At 72.3% G+C, this 18,835-nt stretch overlaps 2 protein-coding genes across 4 annotated transcripts; both read right to left on the minus strand.

Moving 5' to 3' along the window:
• Positions 1–2,374: 2,374 nt before the first annotated feature.
• On the minus strand, positions 2,375–9,047 carry PDLIM2 (PDZ and LIM domain 2). 2 transcript variants are annotated; one of them, XM_075523640.1, is made up of 10 exons: positions 8,954–9,047; positions 7,307–7,413; positions 6,631–6,782; positions 6,174–6,243; positions 5,999–6,090; positions 5,858–5,903; positions 3,470–3,621; positions 3,020–3,165; positions 2,837–2,942; positions 2,375–2,714 (listed from the first exon to the last, which is right to left on the minus strand). In XM_075523640.1, the coding sequence occupies exons 2-10, from the start codon at positions 7,397–7,399 to the stop codon at positions 2,516–2,518; spliced, it is 1,056 nt and encodes a 351-aa protein (XP_075379755.1). In that variant the 5' UTR covers positions 7,400–7,413; positions 8,954–9,047; the 3' UTR covers positions 2,375–2,515. The 2 variants fall into 2 exon arrangements, with proteins under 2 accessions (XP_075379755.1, XP_075379754.1); XM_075523639.1 differs by having other exon boundaries at positions 3,470–3,624; positions 8,954–9,043.
• A 1,231-nt stretch (positions 9,048–10,278) lies between these two features.
• On the minus strand, positions 10,279–17,236 carry SORBS3 (sorbin and SH3 domain containing 3). 2 transcript variants are annotated; one of them, XM_075523783.1, is made up of 19 exons: positions 16,856–17,236; positions 15,334–15,483; positions 15,115–15,220; positions 14,794–15,017; positions 14,658–14,721; positions 14,449–14,587; positions 14,241–14,334; positions 14,096–14,137; positions 13,885–13,971; positions 13,373–13,428; positions 12,257–12,381; positions 12,091–12,170; positions 11,957–12,003; positions 11,677–11,791; positions 11,471–11,596; positions 10,941–11,381; positions 10,754–10,833; positions 10,559–10,665; positions 10,279–10,473 (listed from the first exon to the last, which is right to left on the minus strand). In XM_075523783.1, exons 1-19 carry the CDS (start codon positions 17,198–17,200, stop codon positions 10,412–10,414), a joined length of 2,490 nt encoding a protein of 829 aa, XP_075379898.1. In that variant the 5' UTR covers positions 17,201–17,236; the 3' UTR covers positions 10,279–10,411. The 2 variants fall into 2 exon arrangements, with proteins under 2 accessions (XP_075379898.1, XP_075379899.1); XM_075523784.1 differs by lacking the exon at positions 15,334–15,483.
• Between the last annotated feature and the right edge of the window lie 1,599 nt (positions 17,237–18,835).

Below are 18,835 nucleotides of genomic sequence, written 5' to 3' on the forward strand. Positions count from 1 at the left end.
CTGCCGGGCTGGCGGCAGGAGAGACGGGCGGGACCGTCCCCATCCCTCCCGCCCTGGGGATGCTTAATTACAGCCACCGTGTCCTAACAGCGCTGAGCACTGCAGGCCTGGAGCTGGGAGGGGGCTCAGCCTGCCTGCCCCCCTGCCTGCATCGGAGCTGGCAGGGACCCCCAGGCAGGGACCTGTCCCCCTGCCTGCATCCGAGCTGGCAGGGACCCCCAGGCAGGGACCTGTCCCCCCTGCCTGCATCGGAGCTGGCAGGGACCCCCAGGCAGGGACCTGTCCCCCTGCCTGCATCGGAGCTGGCAGGGACCCCGGGCAAGGACCTGCCCCCCTGCCTGCATCGGAGCTGGCAGGGACCCCCAGGCAGGGACCTGCCCCCCTGCCTGCATCGGAGCTGGCAGGGACCCCCAGGCAGGGACCTGCCCCCCCTGCCTGCATCGGAGCTGGCAGGGACCCCCAGGCAGGGACCCCCAGGCAGGGACCTGTCCCCCCTGCCTGCATCGGAGCTGGCAGGGACCCCCAGGCAGGGACCTGCCCCCCCTGCCTGCATCGGAGCTGGCAGGGACCCCCAGGCAGGGACCCCCAGGCAGGGACCTGTCCCCCCTGCCTGCATCGGAGCTGGCAGGGACCCCCAGGCAGGGACCCCCAGGCAGGGACCTGCCCCCCCTGCCTGCATCGGAGCTGGCAGGGACCCCCAGGCAGGGACCTGCCCCCCCTGCCTGCATCGGAGCTGGCAGGGACCCCCAGGCAGGGACCTGTCCCCCCTGCCTGCATCGGAGCTGGCAGGGACCCCCAGGCAGGGACCTGTCCCCCTGCCTGCATCGGAGCTGGCAGGGACCCCCAGGCAGGGACCTGTCCCCCCTGCCTGAATCGGAGCTGGCAGGGACCCCCAGGCAGGGACCTGCCCCCCCTGCCTGCATCGGAGCTGGCAGGGACCCCCAGGCAGGGACCTGTCCCCCCTGCCTGCATCGGAGCTGGCAGGGACCCCCAGGCAGGGACCCCCAGGCAGGGACCCCCAGGCAGGGACCTGTCCCCCCTGCCTGCATCGGAGCTGGCAGGGACCCCCAGGCAGGGACCTGTCCCCCCTGCCTGCATCGGAGCTGGCAGGGACCCCCAGGCAGGGACCTGTCCCCCCTGCCTGCATCGGAGCTGGCAGGGACCCCCAGGCAGGGACCTGTCCCCCCTGCCTGCATCGGAGCTGGCAGGGACCCCCAGGCAGGGACCTGCCCCCCTGCCTGCATCGGAGCTGGCAGGGACCCCCAGGCAGGGACCTGCCCCCCCTGCCTGCATCGGAGCTGGCAGGGACCCCGGGCAGAGGCACCCCCTGGTCCGTGCACGGGCAGACCCACACGTGTCCGGCAAATCACACCACAGCCCACACGTGAAGGGCCCGGGGCTGATCCCCCCCGGGAGGCTGTGGGAATTTGGTGCCTCGATGGTGAGAGCTCGGCCAAGCCCAGGGGCACATGGGGGGCTGCAGTGTACCCCCAGCAGAGAGCGGGCGGCGGGGATGTGGGGAGCCATGGGACGTGGGTCCTCTCCCAGGCTCGGTGGGGAGCTGCCGATAACAGCAAAGCCCAGATAACAGCAAAGCCCAGATAACAGCAAAGCCCATCTCCGTGCAAACAGGCACGGAGGGCGGAAAGCAGCGATAAGAGCCCACCTGGATCTCAGCAGGACAAAGGCCCAGGCCAACAGCCCACAATAAAGCCCCAACACCTCCCAGGGACACCCGGAGCAGGGAGGGGACAGCCCGGCCCCGCGGGGAGCCCTGACCTTCCCGGGAGCAGGGCAAGGCCAGCCGGCATCAAGCCCTGTGCATCACCAGACCACCAGACCCGTGGAGCCTGTGCCAAGCCCTGGACCCCGCTCTGGGGCTGGGGGTTTGCTTCCAGCTCCCCACTGCTGCTACGGGTGCAGGCAGGAGGGCTGGGGGTCCGGCTCTGTGGGGTCCGGGGTCCTTGCCTGCACCCTGGGGCTGGGGGGAAGCCCACCTTCCCCGGCCCCGTGGTCCCAGCCCTGGGAGGGCGCAGGCTGCCTGCCCCCCCTGCCCCGCACAGACCAGACAGGGGAGTGGAGCAAATATATATTATATTTATATAGAGATCTGGTTTAATATCTGAGAGAAGCCCTTTGAAGTCAGTGTACAAAGCGGTGCCAGCCCCCTCTCCGGTACCTAAGTGCTCAAGCGTCCCTGTGCCCCCCCCCCGCTGCCGTCCCCCCAGATGTGTGCAGCTGCTGCAGCCCAGGCTGAGACCCAACCCAGCTCATCACACACAGACACAGCGAGGGCAAAGGCGGGCAGCTGCAGCGCATCCCCCCCGCCCCAGCCATCCACAACCTGGTGATGCCCTCGGCCCCCAACCCGATGCCCCCCCACCACAGACCCTGACCCTACCGAAGCAGTGGGGCTGGCAGGGTGTCCCGGGGGGGACGGGGTGCTTGCTGCTCCCCGGGACACGGCGGGATGCAGGCGGCGAGCTCCCCCCCGCACCGTGCCGGTGCCTGGGGCTCAGGAGTGGGGGGAGACAGGGGGGGTGGCGGCGGGCCCCCCGGGGGCACCCTGGTAGCGCAGGCGGGCATGCTTCTCGCAGTAGAGCTCGTCGCCCACCCAGAAGTGGCCCCGCATCTTCAGGTTGAGGCCGCAGTCGGCGCAGGCGTAGCAGGACGGGTGCCGGTAGCGGCCGTCCTGGATCCTCACTGCCTGCGTCCTGGGGGAGACGGGGAGGGGGGCATCAGCGGGGCACCCCGTGTCCCCCCCGGGGTCCCCTCCCTTGCCAGGAGGGATGGCAGGGACAGATCCTGCCCAGGGAGCCCCCCCAGCCCCACTCACGCGATGGTGCTGCCGCACTTCTCGCAGACGTGCAGCTTCTGGACGCCGGCCACGGGCTTGCGGGCGTTGGGCGAGAGCCGGCTGGGGAAGGGGGCTGCGGGGCCAGCTGGGAGGAGACGAGGCCGTCAGGGTCCTGCCGTGCCCCCGGCCGGACCCCCCCATCTCCCCCTGTACCCCCCTCACCTCCGCCCTCGTCCTCCAGAGCCTCTTGCAGCAGGCGGAAGGTGCTGGACTGCCGCGGGGCCGCCCGCAGCTCCCGGTTCTCCTGCAGCATCTTGTAGACCTCCGAATCCTCCTCCAAGCGCCTCATGGCCGGCTCCGAGCCCAGGCTGTGGGTCAGCACCCCGGGGGGAGGTGAGGGGGGGGGGGTTCCCGGCACCCGGACGCCTGGGTCCGTCGGGCTGCACCCCGCCGCCCGCCACCTGCTCCCTCCACCCTGGGGAGCTGCCCCAGCCTGCCCAGCCCTCCCACGTCCCTACCTACCTCTTAACTCTTTGCTCGGGCTCCCTTAGCAAGGCAGCACCCAGCATGCACCCCGGGGTGCGGAACCGCCGTGCCGGGATGGGTGCGTGGGGCTGGGGGCTTCCCTGCCTCCCCGTGTGTCCCCCCCCCAGCCCCAAGCCCGCTTCGTACCTGTTGCAGAGGCTGGGAGAGGGCGTAGAGCGGCGCCGCTCTCTGCACGTCTCCCAGGGGTTTGGGGGGGCCCCGAGTCCCGGCGAGGGTGGGCGGGGGGGTGGAGGCAGGTTCGACCCCGGGGAGCTGTTCTGGCGGCTCAGGCTTCCTCGCTCCTGGCAGGGGGAGAGAGGTGCGGGGTGTCCTGGGGGGCTGGCAGGGAGGTGCTGCAGCAGCCCCCCAGCACGCCCCAAGCCTGGGGGCGAGCGTGGCATCTCCTGGGCAGTCCACAGGGAAGAGCGTCTGCAGACCCCCCCCCTCTCCTCCTGGGCACCCCAGGGACACCCGGACCTGGCCAAGGGGCTTTTTCCAAGCCCCCGTCCCCAGAGGGATGGGTGCTCCACCTCGCTCCCCCGGAGGCATGCAGGGATGCTCCACGGCTCGGCACGGGGCAGCTGCTTCTGCTCCGCTCCCGCGCTGGGGCCAGGGGGACCCCAGGGGGGCCAGGGGCAGCGCTCCCACCCCGGTAACCCTACGCCGGAGCCCGTCCCCTCCCCGGCATCTGCTCCTGCTTAGCAGCCCTGGCGAGGCAGGAAAGGCGAAACCCCGGCTAAGTGGAAGCCGATGTTCCCGCGAGCAGCCGCCACGCAGACGCAAACCCCGGCAGGAGCCCAGGGATGGGGACGGGGACGTGAAGCCCCCGCCCGGACCCCGCGGAGATGGAGAGGGGCAGCGCCGGGGCTCTGCGGGGTCACGAGCAGGCGAGGGACGAGCTAAAATTAGGCACGGGTGGAGCCGGGCGCCTTGGCCTTGTCCCCACCAGCATCAACCCGCCCCGGGATGCAAGGAAAAGCGCGGTCCAAGGGCAGCCCTTCCCCTCGCCGCCCCTTTGGGCAGGGGTTTTTGGGCACGGCACCCCGCTCAGCCCCAGCCCCACAGCGGGGGGGCTCCGGGGCGGGGAGGGACCCTCCGGGGCCGGCACCAAAGCAAATAAAGGGCTGGGGAGGAAGGAGGGAGCGGGCGGCCGGAGGAGCCAAGGGGCGGCCGGGGCCGCGGCCAAAGGCAGCTGGGAAGGGCCGTGCTCGGGGCCACTACGCTTCCCGATTTGGGCTTGAAAAACAAGAAAAAAGAAAGCAGGGAGGGAGGAGAGGAGGGAGACGCCAACCCCGGAGCCAGCGGCTGCCCCGCGGGGCACAGCAGCCGCCCGAAACCGCGGCGGGGAGGGATGGGATGGCCGCGGGCATCCCGGGACCGGTCCGGGCGGCGGGGAGGCATCCCAGCCCCCAGGCATCCCAGCCCCGCTCCCCCGGGCATCCCGCCGCAGCAGGGACCGATGGGCGCTGCCGGGGGTGCGCCGGGCTGTGGGTCCCTGCCCTGCCAACGCCCCAGTCCCCCGGGCTCGCCAGAGCAAGGCCGGGCCTCCCCAAACTGGTTTGGCCTCCCCAGGCTGGCGCCGTTGCCAAGAGGCGCCGGGTAGGAGCGAGCAAAACATCCCTGGCCAGATGTGCCGGTGCCCGCGGGGCCCGGGGTGCCTGCCAGCGCGGCGGGGAGGCGGCCGGTGGCACCGGCAGCATGGCAGAGACGGTCCCCGAGGCAGAGCGGGGCTGGGCGATAATGTGGCAATGGGGCTGCAAAGGGCGATGGTTTGGGGCTGCAAAGGGCGATGGTTTGGGGTGCAAAGGGCGATGGTTTGGGCTGCAAAGGGCGATGGTTTGGGGCTGCAAAGGGCAATGGTTTGGGGTGCAAAGGGCGATGGTTTGGGGTGCAAAGGGCGATGGTTTGGGGCCGCAAGAAGCGATGGTTTGGGGCTGCAAAGGGCGATGGTTTGGGGCTGCAAAGGGCGGTGGTTTGGGGCTGCAAAGGGCGATGGTTTGGGGTGCAAAGGGCGATGGTTTGGGGTGCAAAGGGCGGTGGTTTGGGGCTGCAAAGGGCGATGGTTTGGGGCTGCAAAGGGCGGTGGTTTGGGGCTGCAAAGGGCGATGGTTTGGGGCCGCAAGAAGCGATGGTTTGGGGTGCAAAGGGCGATGGTTTGGGGCTGCAAAGGGCGATGGTTTGGGGCCGCAAGAAGCGATGGTTTGGGGTGCAAACGGCGATGGTTTGGGGCTGCAAAGGGCGATGGTTTGGGGTGCAAAGGGCGATGGTCTTGGGCTGCAAAGGGCGATGGTTTGGGGTGCAAAGGGTGATGGTTTGGGGTGCAAAGGGCGATGGTTTGGGGCTGCAAAGGGCGATGGTCTGGGGCTGCAAAGGGTGACAGTCGAGCTGCAAGAGGTGCTGGTTTTGGGCTGCGAAGGGCGATGGTCTGGGGCTGCACAGGGCGATGCTGTGGGGCTGCAAAGGGCGACGGTGCACAGATGCCCCCCCCCAGCATCTCTGCCTGGCCCCGCACGGCCCCCCCAGCTCCCTGCTCACCTGGCAGAGGCCGGGACAGGCGAACTCCTCCTCCAGGGGCTGCGAGCTGGGGGGAGAGGACGGAGCCATCAGGAGAGTCCCCAGCCCTGCCCGGACCCCTGCCCACCCCCCAGCCCCACACACCGCCGGGTCCGGCCTTACCTGCCGCTGCCGGGCGGGGGGCTGAGGGACGCCAGGCTGGAGAAGGAAGGTCTCAGGGTGCCCTGGCTCTCTGCCTGCGTCTGCACCGCGTCCTGGGGAGGGGAGGGAGACGCCAGCAGCTGAAATCAGCCCTGGGCGGGGGGGCCGGGGTGCGCGGGGGCTGCCCGGGGCTCACCTGGAAGCGTGTGGCCAGCCTCTCCGGTGAGGTGTCCCCGTTGGCGTGGCTGGGAGGTGGCATCGGGGACCTGGGGACCGAGGGAGAGTGGGGGGGGTCCTGCATCTGCCCCAGGAGCACGCAGCCCCTGTGCACCCGTGGCGTGGCATGGCATGGCATGGCCGTTCCCCTGCAGCCCCCCCCGGGAAGTGGCAAGAGGCAGCAGCCCCAGGCCCCCCAACTGGGACCAGTTGGCCAGGTAACGGCTGCCAGGGCTGCCTGGCCTCGTTACCGCCTGACTCTTTAATTACAGAGCCGGGACAGGCTCCCGCGGGGATGGCACAACCCCAAGAGTCGCTGGAGGGGAAAAACAACCGGCACACATGTGGTTGGGGACCCCAGCCTGCGCGGGGACGCCGCTTCCTTGGGGCTGGGGACCCAGGCGTGGGGGCTGCCACCCCCCCATCACAGCACCCACCTCTCCACCTGCAGCTGGAGCTCCCCAAGGCTCTGCTTGATCTTATTCTGCGCCTCCACGTTGAGCATCTCGGCCGCGCTCTCCCCGTTGATGGCGACGATGACGTCCCCCGGCCGGAGGTCCCCCATGGCCGCCTTCCCGTGCTCCGTCACCTCCGCGGAGAAGGGGACACGGGGACAGCCTCGGTGTTATCTCGGAGGCGCTGGGGACAGCGAGCCCCCCGCCAGCCGTCCCTCGGCCCCGCGCACGCCGGTGGGAAGCAGCCTTTAATTGCAGCATCCCCACACGCAGCCCTCGTGCATCGCCGCAGACGAGGTCCCGGCACATGGTTGGGCACGGCCAGCTCTGCGGTGGTCCCCGAATCCCACCCTGCCGGGATGCTCCCACCCACCGGGCTCCCCACAGCCTTGCCAAAACAGTGCCAGCCCCTCTGCCGGGGCGTGCACCAGTGAAGGGGGACCAAGGCCGCGGCAACAACAGCCGGAAACCCGGCACGGCCCTGCCCAGCCCAGGGGCGGCACGAGCCCCCACGCCGTCGTCGCCCGCCGTGGGGCCGTTCCCACGGAGCAGGATCCCTCAAGGACAGTAAACAGGATCTGCTCCCCGGAGCAGCCCGGCATGGCGCCCGCCCCGGCAGCCCTCCCCGGGGCGAGGGAGCAACGCAGGGGGCTCCTACCTTGGAGACGGTGATGGGTTTCCTGAAGTCCCTTCCCCCGGTGATGCGGAAGCCCCAAGGGGCCGGGCCGGCCAGGGTCACTGTCACCAGCATGGCAGCGGGCGGCTCTGGGCGGGCAGGGAGCCGCGGCGTCAGGAAACCCCGGGGCGTCAGGAAACCCTCTCCTCCCTCCATGAGGCACAGCCCGGCAGACCACCCGCCGGAGGCCTCCCCCTCTCTCTCTCTTCCCCCAAGGGACCCCGGCACGGGGCCGATGGAGACCGGCAGCGCCTTCCTTCCGGGGAGGGGACCCACGACCTCACGCCATCGCAGGGTGCCGGCAGCCACCGCTGCTTCCTCTTGCCTCCCCGGTGCCCCCGGCCGAGGCTGGCGGCTTCCTCCCCTGCCGAACCCGGCTGGGGAGCAGGGGGTCCCGGGCACCCACCGCTGGCTGCGGCGGTGCAGCCGGTGGGACGGCGCGGGCGAGGTCACCCCGCCGCCCCGGGGCCTTGTGCGAGGCAGGAAATCGGTGCCGCCTTGGCAGCGAGGCCGGTGGCTCGTGGCGCGGCACGGCACGGCAGGGCCAAGCCAGCGGGGTTTGGAGGGGAGGATGCGGCTGCAAGGGCAGCCAGCGGCCGGCGAGGGAAGGATCCTGCTGCTGCTCACCACGGCGGGGTCCGGACGTGCAGCAGGGCTGCAAGCACCCCCACCCCGAGTCCTTCGCCCCGTGCCGGGAAAGGATGCCGAGGATCCCCCGGGCTCCCCAGGGCACCCCAGCGAGCGTGGCTTCGATGGGACCAGCGGGAATGGGCAGCCCCCTCCCCTAAATGTCAGGTCCGGCATCCCTGCTCCCTGTCCGGCTGCCCCGCGCCAGCCCAGCCCCGTCCGCTCCCGCCGCAGCCGGCAGCCAGCAGCCCAGCCGGGCCTGACCCCGCCGGCACAGCCCCGGGGTGGCCGCGGGAGCCCGGCACCCCGTCCGCAACCGCCGGGGAAGGCATTTTAAAAATCCCAAGCGCACAAAGAGGGGCTTGAGAGGCTGCCCGGAAGAATTTCCTGGGCTGGGCTTCGCAGCGGCGGGAGAAAACCCCAAACCCCCTCCCCAGGCCCAGCCTCGCTCAGCATCCCTGGGCAGCGAAGTCTGCCGCCCCGGGGACCCCGACACCCGGCTGGGCACGACTCCTGGAGCCCCCAAAAGTCCTGCACCCCTCCTCCAGCCCCTGCACCCCTCCTCCAGCCCTTGCACCCCACCTCCATGCCCTGCACCCCACCTCCGTCCCCCGCACCCCACCTCCGTCCCCGGCTCGGTCCCGGCTCCGCTCCCCGCCGCACAGCGATGCTTTTGTGGCCGTGGCGGCTGGCGCTGCCGCCCGGCACCCCGCGGGGCGTGACGGCGGGTGACAGGCGATGCCAGGAGCCGCAGGGGACGCGGGGACACGTGGGGACACACCTGCGGGACAGCCTGCCCGCGCCCCCCGCCCCTCCCCGGGGCAGCAGCACCCCGGGCACCCGCGGGCACCGGGACCCCCAGAGCTGCATCCCCGAGGGACGGGCACGTCCCGACCGCCGGCAGCATCCCGGGGCCGGCGCCCCCCGCGCCCCCCGCTCCGTGTCCCGTCCGTCGTGTCCGTCCCCCCCGCCCCCGCCCCGCAGCCCCCCGGGCGCACTCACCGGCGGGCGGCCGAGCCGGGCGGCCCCGTGGGGCGGCGGAGCCGAGCGCGGCCCCGGCGGCGGCACCGCCCCCTCGGAAGGGGCCGGCGGAGCCCGACGGGGCCGGGCCGGGCCGGGCGGCAGCTCGGCAGCGCCGTCTGCGGGCACGGCCGCCCCGACGGGGCGCACGGCCCGGCCCGCTGCGGCCCCGGTGCGGCCCCGGTGCGGCGGGAGGGCCCGGGCGCAGGGGCCGGGAGATGCCGTGGGATCCCGTGTGCCGGTGTAGCCCCATGCAGCCCTGCGTGCACCGCTGCAACCCCCCCGGGCACCACTGCAGCCCCGCATGCACCACTGCAACCCCGCACATGCACTGTTGCAGCCCCACATGCATCGCTGCAGCCCCACGTGCACCGCTGCAAACCCCCCCCCTGCAGCATTGCAGCCCCACATGCACTGCTGCAACCCCCCCCCCCATGCACCGCTGCAACCCCCCACATGCAGCATTGCAGCCCCACATGCACTGCTGCACCCCCCCCCACATGCACTGTCGCAGCCCCACATGCACCATTGCAGCCCCACATGCACCGCTGCAACCCCTCACATGCACCATTGCAGCCCCACATGCACCATTGCAGCCCCACATGCACCGCTGCAACCCCCCACATGCACCATTGCAGCCCCACCTGCACCGCTGCAACCCCCCATGGTCACTGCTGCAGCCCTGCATGCACCGCTGCAAACCCCCACATGCACTGTTGCAGCCCCACATGCACCGCTGCAAACCCCTCACTCACCGTTGCAGCCCCACATGCCCCCTTGCAGCCCCCCACGCACCGCTGCAGCCCCACGCACCGCTGTAACCCTGCACAGCGCCGCGGCCCCACAATGTCACCCCCACGCAGCACGACAACCCCACAGGGGCCACCGCAGCCCCACGCGCAGCCCCGCCGCCCCACGCAGCGTCCCACGGGCCCCTGCCCCACGTCTCCCGGGGGGCACAGTCCCGCCGGCTCCCTCCCATCCCAGTGCCACCAGGCTGGGCTTCGGCTCGGGCTGAGCTGAGCTTTAATGACGGACAAGAAGCAAACGCGACTCCTGGGTACGTGGCGAGGCCCCGGGCCGGCATCTCGGGTCACAGCCGTCACGGTCAGGCCAGGCCGTGGCACCGGCCTGGCACCGGCCAGGCCCCCCGGCGCTGGCGGGAGAGGGACGGGGAGGTACGGCCACCGGGACGGTGGGCAATAAGGCACTGGGCAGCGGTGGGGAGGGGTCAGATTTAGGCACTGGGGTGGGGGAGACCCCCTGCGCGGGGGGGATTGGTCCCTGTTAGAGGCAGCCCCATAGGGGCAGGAGGGAGCTGGAGGCACTTTATCCCCATGGGGGGACACGGAGGGGACGCAGCGGGGACGCAGGGTGGCCGAGGCGGGATGGCAGGGAGCCCCCAGCCCCGCACTGCCCACCGGGCTCCTCTTCTCCGGGTCACACCGGCGCCACGTAATTGCCGGGGAAAGTGCCGAATTTCTGCGTCCTCCTGGACACGCCTGGGGGGGGAAGGCAAAGTGATGCGGTGAGGGGGCCGCGGTGGCATCCCGTCCCCACCCCGTCCCCGTCCCGACGGCCACGCACCCACGAACCAGCCGTCGTCGCACTGCTGCATGACGTCCACCCGGTCCCCCTCCAGCAGCTCCAGTTCGTCGGCGTTTTGGGGCCGGTACTGGTACAGCGCCCGGTACCTGCGAGACACAGCGTGGCCAGAGCCCGCACCGCCACGGGTCCCGCGTGGGGACACGGTGACACAGTGCCGCTCCCGGCCCTACTTACAGGGTCCACTGGATTTCGGAGCCGTTGTAGGACGGGGCGGGCTCGGGGCGGGTGCTGGTGGGTGCCCCCGGGGCTGCGCGCTGCAGGGGGAGAGGACGGGTGCGGCGTTATGGGGCAGCACCCACATCCCCGGCGGTGCCAGGGCACGATGCTGGGGCTGGGGGCTGCGGCGGGGGGGCTCGCTCACCTCCTCGGGGGGCCAGGCCGGGCGCCAGGGCTCCTGGGGATGGGCGGCCGCAGGGTGCGAGGGGCCGGCGGGGGCCGGCGAGGGGCTCGGGGTGCCGGCGTGGGGCAGCTTTGGGGAGGGGGGGAAGGCGAAGCCGAGGTGGCGGGGTGAGGACGGGCACCCACCGGCCTCGCCAGGCCCCCGCTCCGCTGGCCGGGGGGAGCCGGTGGAAAGTGGGGGGCCCCGGGGACCGGGCGAGCGCTGCGGGGACGGCGAACCGGCCGGGGGCCGGGGGCTGGCGGAGGCGGGCGAGGGTGGGAAGTCCTCGGCGGCGGCTTTCACCCGCGGCTCCTTCAGCACCTGCACGTAGGTGGCGGGGAAGATGCCCTGACGGCTGGTGCCGGAGATGCGTCCCTCGTACCAGTTCTCGTCCACCCGCCGCACCAGGCAGACCCGCTCGCCCTGGCGATGGGATGAGAGGATGGGTTAGCATGGCACGGCACGGCACGGCACGGCACGGCATGGCACGGCACGGCACGGCACGGCAGTACCTTGCGGAAGGAGAGCTCGACAGGCAGCTCCCCTCGGAAGTTGTAGAGAGCCAGGGCCTCCCCGTACTCCAGCACCTGGATAGTGGGTGCCTTGATGGGCTTGGGCACCTCCGTGGGGGGCAAGATCTGGGTGGGGGGGACATGGGTGACAGTCAACACCAGGCTCTCCAACCCCGGCCGCCCCCTCTCCATCCCCCGGGGCTCACCTCCACGTAGTTGGAGGGGAAGATGCCCACGCGGCCGTGGTGCTCGCCCTCCAGCCAGTTCCTGTCCACCTCCTTATGGATGTAGACGATGTCCCCCTTCTGCAGCGTCAGCTCCCTGCAAGCGGCAGCGCTCAGGGACACCGAGCCCCTGGGGGGGCACCGACCCGTCCCCAGCCCGGCTGGCATGGCCACCCCACATCCCGGGGCTCCTTCGGTCCCCATCCACCGCCCGAGGGACCGTGGGGACACGGCGGGGACCCCCAGCAGTGCCATCACTTACTTGGGTGACTCGGCTTGGAAGTCAAACTTGAGGCGAGCGGCTTTCATCTGGGGAGGGAGAGGAGCGGTTACGGGGGGACCCCCCCATCCCCGCCATGCCCGAACCCATAGGGGATGGCACCGACCCGGCCTCACCTTCTTCTCCTCCCTCTTGATGGTGTCCGCGGGGTCCCCGATGTCGGACAGGCTGGGGAGGGTCCCTGGCCTGAGGGTGTCTGCAGAGAGCGGGGTGTCACCGGCCGGCGGGGCCGGGGTGCACGGGGTGCCCCATGGCACGGCGCGGCTCGGGGGGGGGGCTCACCTCTGCCGGGGGCTGCACGGCTGCGGTCGCTGGCCAGCCCCAGGCCACCCCGCTCCATGCCGGGGCTGGCGGGTGGGCGGTGGGTGCCAGGGGGGTTCTGCAGCCGGCGGGGTGACGGGGGGCTCCTGTGGGGTGACAGGGGTGCAGGGCTGAGCCCCGCGCCCAGCCCCGCTGCCAGGCCCCTGCCCTCCCTGCTCCCAACCCTGTGGCCAGGACCCCTGGGTCCCCCGGGACGGGGATGCCGGGGTCCCCGGGCTGTGCCCTCCCGGGTGTCTCGTCCCGGAGGCAGCCAGGCAGGACGGGTCCAAAGTTTGCCGGCGGTGCTGGCGGCACGTCCCTGCTGCCGCGGAGCAGGAAGCACGGAGCAGGCGAGAACCGGGGAGGGCCGCCTGGCTAATGGATAACCCCGCTCCCGGGGGCACTTAAAGAGCCGAAATTCGCCCCCCAGCCCGGAGAGGGGGTCGGGCAGGGGGGCAGCCAGCCCTCCGGCCCCCACGGGCACCCCTGGAGGGGTTAGGGTAGGTCCTACAAGAAGCGGAGCGCTTGTTTGTTTGTTTTCCTCCCGCTGCCAGGGCAGGGCACGGGGCCGTGGGGATGTCCCGGGGTGTCCCCCCTGCCCCATGGTTCGGAAGTGCCCACCGGCACGGGTGTCCCCTCCCCGCGCCGGCGGTAGAGGGGACATGGGGACACGGGGACACGGCAGTGGGAATCCAACCGCCGTCACCTCCCCTGGGGCTGAGCCAAACCCCGGGACACCGTGTCCCCGCACGGGCCGGACAGGGAAAAGGGTCAGCCCTGGTCCGGCCCCGTCCCACCCACCGGGCAGCCAGCCCGGCACCCGGGTCCCCCACCCGCGGCGGGGCGTGGCGGGGGCGAGGCGGCCAGCGGTGCCACGGGGGGGCTCCGTGGGGGTCCGTGGGGGATGCGTGGGGACCCCCACCCCGCTGCGGGAGCCGGGATGCTGGAGGGAGGGTCCCGCCTGCCCCTCTCCCCCCCCCGCACCCCCCCCCCCCCCAAGCGTGGGGCCCCGTCCCGCCGCTGTCCCCCGTCACGAGCGGGGCTCGGGGCAGTGGGATTTGGGGATTCGGGGTGCGGGGAACAGCCGGCTCTACTCACCGAGCAGCCGGGGAGGCCGGAGCAGGGGAGCGAGCGGTGGGAGCAGCCGCCGAGCTCTGCCGGAGAGGAGCGGGAGGGGGTGGGAGAGAAAAATTAATCATCCAAGAGGCTGAGTCTCCGCGGGAAGCGAGGGAGTCCAGCGCCCGGCTGTGCAGAGCCAATAACCGCCGGACGGACGGCGTGGCGAGACAGGGTCCTAGAGTCCCGCGGCCACGGCCACGGCCACGGCCACGCTGGCCAGGCCGCGGCCACATGCCGCTGGCCGGCTGTGCACGCACCTAGCCGTGCGTGCATCCAGATGTGCACGCGTCCAGCCATGCACGTACCCGGCCCTGCCTGCATCCGGCTGTGCACGCATCCCGCCACACGCACGTTCAAGCCTTGCACGCGCAAGGCCGCGCGCGCAGCTGGACGTGGGCACCAGCAGCCCTGCGTGTCCCTTCGGTGCCACCCAGGGAGGGACGAGGGGCAGCAGAAGAGCCCCCGGCTAGCGCGGGCAGGGGCCGGGGTACCTGGCGGGGGTGCCGGCGCGTCTCCATGGCCCTCATGTCCTTGTCCAGCTCCTCGCTGAGCTGCTCCAGCTCCCGCTCCAGCAGCACCTGCGCGGCCGGGATGGGACCGCGGTGGGCGAGGCTGGTGCTGCCCGCACCCCGCGTCCCGGCGGCACGGGCGCTGGGACCCCCGCTGTCACCCCCGGCCCCCCGCCTGCCATCGCCAGCTTACCTCGATGGGCTGAGCCCGCGCCGGCGGCGCCGCTGCCGGGGGCTGGAAAGGGCAGGGGGCTGTTAGGTGTGCGCCCGCTGCAGCGCCCATCAGCATCCCCCCGTGCCGGGGCTGGGCGGGTGCTGGGGGTGCCGGGGCTGCCTACCTGCCGCGGCTGCTCCAGCGCCAAGGATTTCCCTGGTTCGTAGTCAAAAATGCTGCCGGGCTCCGCAGTGGCACCGGTGACCCCCCAGCTGGTCCTGTGGGGAGCCGGGGGGACCTCAGCCCCAGCAGCCCCCCGGTCTGCGTGCACCCCACGAGGGGACGGACGGGTCCCCAGGCACTATTTTAATGCCACCCCGTGCCGCACTCACCAGTCCAGCCCGTTGGGCATGCCGGGGGGCTCGGCCAGCGACGGCCCTTTCCTCTGCGGCTCGGGGGGGGACGGAGGCACCGTGGTGGGCGAGGGGCTGAGGCTACCCGTGGGGCAGCGATGGGCATCCCAGTCTGGCTCTGCAGGGATGGAGGAGGAGGTGAGCGGGTGCCGTGCCACGCCGTGCTGTGCCGCAGCACCGGGACTCACCTGGCAGCTTGCGGTGGATCTGCCGGAACATGCTGCGGTACCAGTCGCGGGGCCGGTCGACGCTCTGCGGGGACACGGCAGGGCGATGAGGGGGTGACGGGGTGGGGACAACCCCAGCCCCGTGCCCCCGACTCACTGAGCGCGAGGCGATGGGCATCCCCGTCTCGTCCACCGGCCCGATGCCGTCGTACTTCACCCAGCGCCTCTCCCGCCGCTTGCTGTCCTTGGTCCAGGTGGCCGACCAGCCCGGTGGCCAGGGGCAGGCGGGGGTGGCCCCGGGGCTGGGCATGGGGCTGGCGGGCGCCGGGGTGCTGGGTGCCTTCGCCTCCTTGGCCGGCCAGGTCTGGTACCACTCGCTCACTGGGGACAAGGCGGGTGAGGGTGAGACCTTGCCCTCTGCTGAGCATCGTTCGGGGGAGCCCGCGGGGACATCCCCGGGGACGCTCGGGGCAGGTACCTGAGCTCCTGGGGGCCACCCGGCCACGCTCAGCCACGCTGCGGGTTGCCGGGTCGTGGAAGTCGAAATTCAGCGTGTTCGAGCCGCGGTGGCGGATGACGGGCACCTGCGGCACAAGGAGGGGACTGGCGCGGGGGCAACGTGGCGGTGGCAAAGGGGTGGAGGCGGAGCAGCTCCCGCAATCCCCCCGGGCATGCAGCGGCCCCCGGCCCCACTCACCCGCGTCGCCGTGTGCTGCGGGGGCACCCACAGTGGTGGGTGCGAGGGGGGGACGTCCTCCATGCCCAGAGCCTGGCCGGTGTCAGGGGGCAGGAGCCGGCCCGCCATGGCCGTGGGGTGCCGGGATGGCACCCCGGGGCTACCCGTGCCCTGTGGGGTAAAGCGGCTGCGCTGACGGCGGGTCCTGTCCCTGTCTGCCGGATGCTCCTCTCCGGTGGCTTTGTCTCACCGCGCTTTGCCGGAGGGCTGGGGGCTCCGGGGGACCCCCCATCCCAGCCCCATCCCCACCTCCGGGGACCGTCCCCTGTTACTCACGGGCGCAGGGCACACCGTGGCGGGGTGACGACCGCCGCGGCACTGTCCCCAGCCCGGGGACCCTCACGGTGCCAGGGAAAGCGGCTGTTCCCGGGCAGAAACAGCCCTGGCACGGCTCCGCCATGTGTTCTGCCTGCGGCCCCAACCCCACCGCGGCCGGATCCAGACCGCCCAGCCCCTCTCCCCGCCCCAGCTCTGCACCACGGGTGCATCCAGCCCCCCTGGGCTCTTTGGGGAGAAAACACCCCGGGGCGGGATATGGCGACGGCCGAGCTGCCTGCCCATCATCCTGGCATCCCGGTGCGGCACGATGGGATGTGGCTGGCGCCGGTGCCCTCCTGCCCGGGCACGTGGCAGCAGCGGCGTCGGGCAGTGCCGCGCCAGGAGAGCTGCCAGGGCCGAGCCTCCTCGGGGCCGAGGAACACGAAAAGGCAGAAGTATTTCCCCGCCCTGCAGCGCAAACAGGGAAGGGAGAGGGGAAGGAGGGGAGCGGCGGCGGGAGCGTACGGCCGAGCCCAGCACCACCCCGCCGGCGGGGCGACGCGCCATGACTCGCGGCTGCACCGTGGTGCCAGGGCCGCGGCACGGGGCAGCCGGGACCCCCGTAACGGCACCTGACACCATTGCGGGGCTGTGTCGGCGTGGGACGGCTCCAGGGGCGAGAGCAGCCCTGGGAACCTTGGGGGGGACACCCGTGTCCTCGTTTGTCCCCCAGCATCTCCATCCCCAGCAGGGCACGGGCATCGCCCGTGGGACTTGCAGATGCCGCGGGGGACCCGTGCTGAAGCCGGCACGGCACAGAGCTCTCCTTGGAGGGCAGCCGGTGCTGCCGGGGGGCTGGTAGCCCGGCACAGTGCCCTGTGTGCCACACCCACGGGGCAGAGCGGGCTGGGGACCCCTCAGCTCCTTGCTCCCGACACCACCAGAGGCTCTGCAGCCCGCGAGGCTGTAATTAATGGTTATAACCACCGCGGGGAAACTGAGGCCCCAGGAATGACTTGCCCCAGGGCACAGACAGTGGGGTGCAGACTCCCACCCCCCCAGGGCACCCCAACCGCCGCCACTCCATCCCCAGCACAGCCCCCTCCTGCAGCCCCGCGGGGCTCAGCCCCGTCCTGCTCCCGCAGACCGTCCCCCAAAGCCTGGCCCCGGGGAGCGGGTCCCCGTGGGTCACCCCCTCCTCGCCGGCCCCCGAGCCGGCTCTTACCTCCTGGGCGCTGCCGGCCGGGGGCCCCCGGGCAGTGCCGGCCTCGGCGCGGCCGGGGCCTCGGGGAGCCCTGCGGCGAGCGGGACGGAGCTGCGGGCGGCAGGGAAGAAAAATGCACGGCGCAAACTTTGCCAGGGGAAGGAGAGCGGGGGCCTCAGCGCGTCGTGGCTGGCCGGCGGTGAAAGCCCCCCGACAGCATCCCCCGGCCGGGCCAGCAGCTGCCGTGCTCCCCGGCAGCCGGTACCGCGTGCCCTGGCCCCCCTGGGGTGCGCTTGCCCCCCCCCCCCCCCCCCAGCGCTCCCCGCTCTGGAGCGGGGCCGGCCCATTCAGAGTTTCCAGTGACATTTCCAGGGATGGGATCCAGGGAGGCGAGCCAAGAGGCTGAACTCATCCCACGCCCCGCGCACGCGTTCCTGCGCACCCGGCCCCCGCTTACGAAACGGGGCGAGCCCGGTGCCGCCGGCCCCCCTGCAAACAGCTGCCCCCCCATCGGGATGGAGCCGGGGGCTTGGAGGGGTTTTCTGGGAGAGGATGGGGAGGGAAGTGCCCGGTGGAGGTCAGGACCTGAGTGGGGAGCGGGGCTCCGTGCTCCCGCAGCCCCCCGCCAGCACGGGGGGCACGGTGAAAGCCGCCCGCTTTCCCGCGGGGGACCCTCCATCCCCTCTGTCCCCCAGGGGTCTGGGCATTGGGGACCCCCATTTAACACCTCCGTGCCCTGCTCTGCGGGTGCCCCGTAGCCCACCTCATCCCCTCCGGCAGCACCCGCGTCCGGGCTTCCGCCGCGCTCACCCACCGGCCGCTTCCTGCTTGCCGCTCCCCGAAACTGCTGACGGCCCCGAAACAGGGCAGCCTCGGCCCTTCCTCTGTCCCGCGCGCTCCCACGTGATCTCAGGCCTCCGTCCCCGTGGGAGCTCGCGCAGGACGACGGTGGCTTTGCTGCCAAGGACCAGCCATCCCTCGGTCCCCACCAAGCCACCCGTTCCCTGCCAGAAGCTGCTGCTGGGGACGAAGGGGCCGACGGCACGAGCCCTGCCGGGCTGCGATGCTGCACCCAGGGGACAAAGGGGACAAGAGCGGGTACGCTCCCCGCCGTCACAGCCCTGGAGGACGCAGCTCCCGTCCACGGGGCAGCTCCTCTCGTGCAAGCCGGGGACACGGCAGGGAGGAAGCAGGTTGGGGACAGGAGCTGGTCCTGCCGGAGAAGCTCGGGGAGACGAGGGCAGAGAGGGCAGCGGGGCCGGGGGCACAGCCGCGGGCACCCGGAAAAAGGGTTAAACCCTGCCAGGGGAGCCCAGACCCCATACCCTGCCCACCAAGGGGGTGACGGTCCCCTCCAGCCCACCGCGTGCCGAGTGACGGCTCTAGAGGTCACAGCACCCGCTGGCAATGCCCTCCCGTGGGCGGCGGGGTCCCGGCCACCCCACGCCGCTGCAGCCCACCCCGGGGGGGGGCCCAGCTGCCCCCCGGCACGGACCAGACTCACCTCCGTGGCCCCATGCACCGTCCTGGGCGAGCAGGCTCCGGGGCCGGCCCTGCCTCCCTCCGCCCGGCTCCCAGCACCGGCCTCCGCTCGCAGATAAATATTTAACGCGCAGCCCGGGACAGGATTAACAAAGGGCCAGTGTTTCCTGTTTGCTCGAGGCAGCGATGCCAGCCGGGAGCGCGCGGCCAGGCCGGGCGATGCTCTCTCCGTCAGGGCTGCCGCGGGCAGCTGCCGCAGCTCCTCGCTGCCGAGACCAGCGCCGTGCCCTGCCCGCGCCGAGGGTCGGGGAGCCCGGGGCTGGGCAGCGATGGCGGGTGCGAGGCGGGTTGCTGGTGGCTGCCCGCTGTTTGGTGGAAAGAGCCGGGAAAGGGGTGGGAGAGCCGGAGCATCCCTTCCCCGGGCGCAGCCTGGCCGCTTCCGTCAGCCGGGGACGACGGTCACGCCACGGTCACGCCACGGTCACGCCGGGCCCGGGGAGCCGCGGTGAGGAGCCAGAG

This window comes from Mycteria americana, chromosome 23 (assembly GCF_035582795.1).
Source record: "Mycteria americana isolate JAX WOST 10 ecotype Jacksonville Zoo and Gardens chromosome 23, USCA_MyAme_1.0, whole genome shotgun sequence".
Classification (NCBI taxonomy): domain Eukaryota; kingdom Metazoa; phylum Chordata; class Aves; order Ciconiiformes; family Ciconiidae; genus Mycteria; species Mycteria americana.